This window comes from Coregonus lavaretus (genome assembly GCF_964263955.1).
Source record: "Coregonus lavaretus genome assembly, chromosome: 30".
NCBI classification, from domain to species: Eukaryota; Metazoa; Chordata; class Actinopteri; order Salmoniformes; family Salmonidae; genus Coregonus; species Coregonus lavaretus.
The window spans coordinates 6,220,120-6,226,365 of NC_140017.1; the positions used below are offsets into that span (position 1 = coordinate 6,220,120).

A 6,246-nucleotide genomic window follows, 5' to 3' on the forward strand; every position below is an offset into this window, starting at 1 on the left:
TCTCTCTCTCTCTCTCTCTCTCTCTCTCTCTCTCTCTCTCTCTCTCTTCTCTCTCTCTCTCTCTCTCTCTCTCTCTCTCTCTCTCTTCCCCCCCCCCCCCCCACAGAGACTGGAGGACTACCAGAGGAGGCTAGACCTCTCGTCTCTGAAGCAGACAGAGAACCCCGTGATTTCAGAGCTCAAGGTGAGGCGATCTATAAAGCGTTTTCTACTCCTGCCCGCAATACTGCTCTTTTAGTCTGCAGTCTACCCACAACATTTTTGTTTGTTTTTGTTTCTGCAAGGGAGCCACTGCAGTTATGAAAGGGGAAATTATTTGTTTAAATGTCTGCTGGTAGTGCTCGAAATTGGACTAGATCATGCAGCTCCATTCTTTGGGGTGGAAGGGTACCTGTTTCCAAAGTGAAAGCTAATAGGTATCTGACTAAACAAATAAACCCAGCTAATCTGACCTTTTTGACGTTTCCTCCCTCCACGCTCAGAACCTGGACCTGACCAAGAAGAAGATGGTCCACGAGGGACCACTGTCATGGAAGGTCAACAAGGACAAGACTATTGGTATGCTTTCGACTTTATCTGGCGTTTATGTGGATAAGTAGGGTCAAGGAGGTTTTTCCTGACCAATGCGATACAACCAGGGAAAACTCTTGGCCCTAGTTGTAGACTACAACTGCAAACAGGGCCCGGACTAATTCCATCTCAGGTCATGTGGTCAGGAAAAACTCCTGGCCCCTAAGACAAACAACCTGATGTAATGGGAGAAATTATAAAAGAAACACGGTTGTTGCCTAATGAGATATAATACTAATATAATTGTGATGTCTATGTCCATTGTAGTGTTGTATGTAATTCTGTGGTTAAATCCCCTCTTCTTCTGGTCTCAGAGCTGTACACCCTGCTCCTGGAGGACATCCTGGTACTGCTGCAGAAGCAGGACGAGCGCCTCATCCTCAAGTGCCACAGCAAAAACCTGTCGGGCACCGCCGACACCAAGCACATCTTCAGCCCCATCATCAAGCTCAACGCGGTGCTGGTGCGCTCTGTGGCCACAGGTGAGTTACCATAGAGATACAGTCATACCATTAGTTTCCCTGACCAAGATGGCCACCCTGTAGTCATGCTACCTGGAATGCCAATGTCCATTCTAGTGTTCTATTGAAATCTGTTTGAGTTAGATCCAAACTTGTTAACACAATGACTCCCAGCTCAAATTACACCCTATCCCCCTAAATAGTGCACTACTTTTGACCAGTGCCCTATGTGGCAGCCCTATGTGACTGTTGTCAAAAGTAGTGCACTATATGGGGAATAGGGTGTGATTTGAGACACAACCAGGAGTCTGAACCTGTTTTCCTGCTATTCCCTCTCCCAACAGACAACAAGTCATTCTTTGTTCTCTCAATGTCGGACAACGGGGCCCAAATCTACGAGCTGATGGCCCAGACCGTATCAGAGCAGAGAATGTGAGTCCTCCTGACACTGTGGTTTAGTCATTATAGCCACAACTTTAAAAAACCCATTCAGTTTAGCTTAATTCACTGGAGTAGGTAGAAGTTGCCCCTAACCACTGATACAGAGTCAGATATTTTTCTTACCTGTCTTAGTAGTGAAGGTTAGCAATGGAGGTAGGGTTATCTGATCCTAGGTCTGTGGTAAGGAACACCTTTTACCCACAGTCTATTCGCCTCTGTCTGTCTTGTGTGTCTGTCTGCCTGTATCTGTGTTTGTCTTTCTGTCGGTCGGTCTGTCTGTGTGTTGTCATCCTCCCTCCACCAGGTGGCAGCGGCAGATCACCCAGAGAGCGGACGCCATGAAAGTGAAGCCAAACATCCCCTTACCTCAAACAGAGTACGTTCCTCCTCTCAGTATAAAACGTAGTTGGTTTTATTAATCAGCAAATGTATTTTATGATGACCATGACCTTGCTTCTCCTGAAACGGACTCTGTGTTCTCTCCCACCGTGTCAGTGGAGCGCGAGACGGTGTGGAGATCATCACTGCAGGCGTAGCCCGACTCAGTAAGGAACCGGACTGCATCTCCTCTGGAAGCAGCCAGTCTATAGGTATCTAAGCTAGCACCCCATCTCTCCATGTTCCCCCGTCTATAGTGATCAGTGTATTTGAGAACTTCTTCAGTAGCAGTTAGTGACATTGGTTAATGTGCAGTGGAGGCTGATGTCACAGGCTTATTTCAATGGCTGGAATGGAATGTATGAAACCGAGTTTTTGATACTTTCCATTTAGGTGTCCTTGTTCTCTCCCCAGATAAAGACTGCAGCTCTGCCTCTGGAGGCGTGATGCAGACCTCTCTCCCAGATGCCAACCCCTTTGAAGGACTCAAGTCCGAAGAGGAGGAGCCCAGCCGGGAGGAGGGGCTTTACAGGGACCCGGACCTCGCAGATAGGCTCCCCTTCCGCATGGCCGTAGACGGGCTCAGCGAATCGGACGGGCTGGGCTTCAGTCCTTCTAGAGCTGACGATGCCTTAAAGACATGTGAGTGAGAGGACATCTGCCTCAATCGCCAAGGTCTCAAGTCTGGAGTGTCATACTTAGTGGGTCAAGACTTTTCTGACCAGGAAACACTCTAGTTAGAGTTATATGAACCTGGTCAGGTCGGTTGGTCAGGGATAGCTCTCCACCCTAAACATACATTACATATATAGATTTTATGTGGTGGGGAATCTATTCATCTAAAATCACACACACACACTCCTCCATTGGTCTAACCGTATCTGTCTTCTCTAGTGTCGGCGCTGAAGCAGGTCCTGGTGACCCAGCTCATGTCGCAGGAGGACGGCGAGGGCGCCGGGCGCTCCTCCTCAGGGGGCGGGCGTCTTCTCAGAACCACATCCCTGAGGACCCCCGTGGACAGCCGGGCCCGGGTGGAGGTGCAGAATGGCTCAGGGAGGTGCACCCAGGCCAGCCACCCCGAGGACCAGGCTCAGGATCTGGTGTCTGGGGACACAGGCTTCTTTGAGTCCCCGGAGGATTATGGTAAGCTTGCAGTTGTGTGTGTGTGTGTGTGTGTGTGTGTGTGTGTGTGTGTGTGTGTGTGAGAGAGCGATCAGTGTTTTTTATCCTGGTATTGGGGACCCATGGGGGTGCACATTTTATTTCTAGCTCACACCTGATTCACCCAACCAATCTCCCAATCCTCGTGTTGAATAAGGAGAGTGTTAGTGCTGGAGAAGAACACAAATGTGCATCCCTGTCACCCTTGGGTTTCCCAGTATTAAAGAACCCTGTGCTAGATTGCTCTAGGTTTGCGGACCGCCAGTGCGTAGGTGTGCTGAACAGCAGAGACTCAGCTTGGTCGTATTCATTATGGCACCTCGTAGCAATACATTTTGCGACGGAAAACAAAAACCAGCATTTTATTCTATGGACAAGTTCAGTTAGTCCCTCGCTGTTTCAATCCGTTTTCATCCCTTTGGTGCCTAATGAGTTGGACCGTGTTGTTGTGTCTCCCAGCAGGGTACCTGGTCCTGGAGGGCTACGGTGGCTCGGGGGAGAGCAGCACGGACGACGACCTCCAGGCCACGGGGAAGCAGCTGAGCGCCTCGCGGGGCTGCGGGGCCGGAGACTCTGGGATCAGCCTGAGGTTCTCCTCCGCCTCACAGGCAGGTAGCATCTCCAGCTTTAGCCGTCAGGTCCTGTCCCACATCCGCAACCTGCAGACCAACCTCAACCACCTCAAGGTACGCACACGTGGGATGGATGGATGGATGGATGGTTGGATGGTTGGTTGGTTTGTGAAAGACTGACTCACTGGTTGGTTGACTGACTGGTAGATTGATTTGCTGACTGGTTGATTTGCTGACTGACTGGTTGGTTGGTTGACTAATTGGGTGGGTGGGTGACTGACTAGGTGACTGGTTGGTTGGTTGACTGATTGACTGACGGGTTGGTTGACTGGTTGGTTGATTGGTTGACTGACTGTTTGGTTGACTGGATGGGTGGGTGGGTGGGTGGGTGGGTGACTGGTTGGTTGGTTGACTTGTTGGTTGGTTGGTTGATTGGGTGGGTGACTGACTAGGTGACTGGTTGGTTGGTTGACTGACTGACTGGTTGGTTGGTTGGTTGACTAATTGGGTGGGTGGGTGACTGACTAGGTGACTGGTTGGTTGGTTGACTTGTTGGTTGGTTGGTTGATTGGGTGGGTGACTGACTAGGTGACTGGTTGGTTGGTTGACTGACTGGGTTGGGTGGTTGGTTGACTGATTGACTGGTTGATTGGTTGACTGACTGGTTGGTTGGTTGACTGGATGGGTGGGTGACTGACTAGGTGACTGGTTGGTTGGTTGACTGACTGACTGGTTGGTTGGTTAGTTGACTGGGTGGGTGACTGGTTGGGTGGGTGACTGACATAGAAGACCGATTTTCGGGATGTCTCATGGTCTGACAAACATCGCTCTAGCTCTGCCACCTTTCACCGCAGATGCAGAAGGGTGGATTGAGGCGTAGCCCATGCAAAAAAACATATCTCTAGCTTAAACAGACAGATTTTTATGGGGATTTTTGTATTATGTTAATTTGATTTCCGCGGTGCCGTTAAGGGTTAATTAGTAACGTTGATTTGTAAATGTGACGTTAATGCTTTCTCTCAGGAGGTAGAGGCCAAGTATCACAGTCTACTGCGCCAAAGGCCGGCCAGGTCATCGACAGACGTGGACGATAACAAAGGTAACATGGCTCTAGTCTTACTGATTACTTTTCCCTCTTTCAGTGTTTCAGTATTTATTAGGAAACCCAAGAGCATGTGAGGCTTGACCGCTGAGTTATTGTTTATGGTCTGACTGCCCTGGCCCTTTCTGTTATTACCTTGTTCCTAGATAAGAGATAGTCGCGGAAATCCCACCCCTCCCAGGCCCCTGCATCAGGCCGTAAGGGAGGACGTGAAGATGGAAGAGTTGATTTCTGCCGTTGACCTGGATGTCCTCTATTAGCTTGTCCAATCAACTGCTGAGTACTTTCCTCCTCCTCCCACCGTGGTTCTCCCCGAGAGACTGAGCATGAGCGAGAGGCAGTTGGAGGAAGGGGGGTTTCTCTGGATCTCTCCCCCCGCCCCCTCCGTCAGCACAAGGCAATCAGGGAAGAGGGACTGTCCCAAACCCAGCCCCACCTGCCCCCCCCTCCACTGCTGCGTGTCCCCACTCCAATGGCTGTGGGTCGCCCAGTGCCTCCCCTCCTTTCTCTCTACTCCTAGTCATCCCTGCAAGAAACAGAACTATACCAAAATGTACAAAGCTGTGTGTTTAGGATATATATTAAACACAAAAACAGAAGCGAGAAGAAAAAGGAACATTTTAAGATAATGTATTACGTTTTTTTTTTTCTTCCCAAGATGTATTTATTTTATCTTTTTTTGTGTTTTCCCATGTTGCTTGCATGCTTTTTTTTGGCCATTTCGACCTCCTTTTAGGCTGCTCAACCCGCTCCACCCACATCGGTGCACATGGTATCCTATCGTTAATGAACACAGGAAGAATATGCTTGGACTGAGAGGGCATAGAGTGGGCATAGAGTTGCACTTTGTGTGGAGCCCCAATAGGATGGTGTTTAAGCAGCAGGGCAAAGTCAGGGGCTCTGTCCTGGTCCTCAGTGCATTTCTACACCTGTCTTAAACTCATCCCTCCCTCTCCTGTTGGTAATAAAGCCTGGTTTCCCCCTCTGTGCTGCCCATGCTACTGCTGATGTGCCAGTGATCTGATAATGTCACAAAGTTCACACATTTATAAACGATCAAGTTGGAATGTTATGCATAACTTTAATAAAAAAATGCCATGACACATTTCTAAACCTAAACACGGTTTATTCCTTTAGTCCTGTTCTCTGCTTTCATTCGTTTTTTTTACCCCAATGTGGCTTTGTGGTCAGAAATGGGGATAGACTTGAAATGTTCTCACCTTCTCTTACTTCTGACCCTGGAGATAAATCACTAAAACTATTTGATAAGCAAGGAGATGTGATGGGACAGAAAGAAACACCAAGTTGCTTGGACTGCAGGACGTACTGCCCTGTGGCTGTGGGAGTGTTTTCAGCACCATTTTCAGTCAGTGAGGTAACTATTGGAGGACAAAGGAGTTGGCCTACTCATAAAATGTAACCGTCATAACAAATGTACAGCCTTTTTCTCTGCAGTTTTGCTCAATACTGACCAATCAGGTAGGTAGTGAACAAAATAGTGCAACCTATGAGTTTGACTATGCAGGAACATGTTGCTAAGCTTTTGTTAGGTAACTGTAAA

At 48.7% G+C, this 6,246-nt stretch overlaps 1 protein-coding gene across 1 annotated transcript in view; it reads left to right on the forward strand.

Moving 5' to 3' along the window:
• The window catches only part of LOC311106067 (rho guanine nucleotide exchange factor 12-like), a 72,182-nt gene extending 66,384 nt beyond the window's left edge, over window positions 1–5,798 (forward strand). Inside the window, exons 30-40 of the mRNA XM_084148362.1 lie at window positions 107–184; window positions 483–558; window positions 885–1,052; window positions 1,376–1,463; window positions 1,777–1,848; window positions 1,968–2,062; window positions 2,265–2,492; window positions 2,745–2,993; window positions 3,471–3,697; window positions 4,607–4,682; window positions 4,832–5,798. Coding sequence (XP_084004488.1) covers window positions 107–184; window positions 483–558; window positions 885–1,052; window positions 1,376–1,463; window positions 1,777–1,848; window positions 1,968–2,062; window positions 2,265–2,492; window positions 2,745–2,993; window positions 3,471–3,697; window positions 4,607–4,682; window positions 4,832–4,842 — 1,368 coding nt within the window. The 3' untranslated portion in view covers window positions 4,843–5,798. The remainder of the gene's footprint in view (window positions 1–106; window positions 185–482; window positions 559–884; window positions 1,053–1,375; window positions 1,464–1,776; window positions 1,849–1,967; window positions 2,063–2,264; window positions 2,493–2,744; window positions 2,994–3,470; window positions 3,698–4,606; window positions 4,683–4,831) is intronic.
• Window positions 5,799–6,246: the final 448 nt, after the last annotated feature.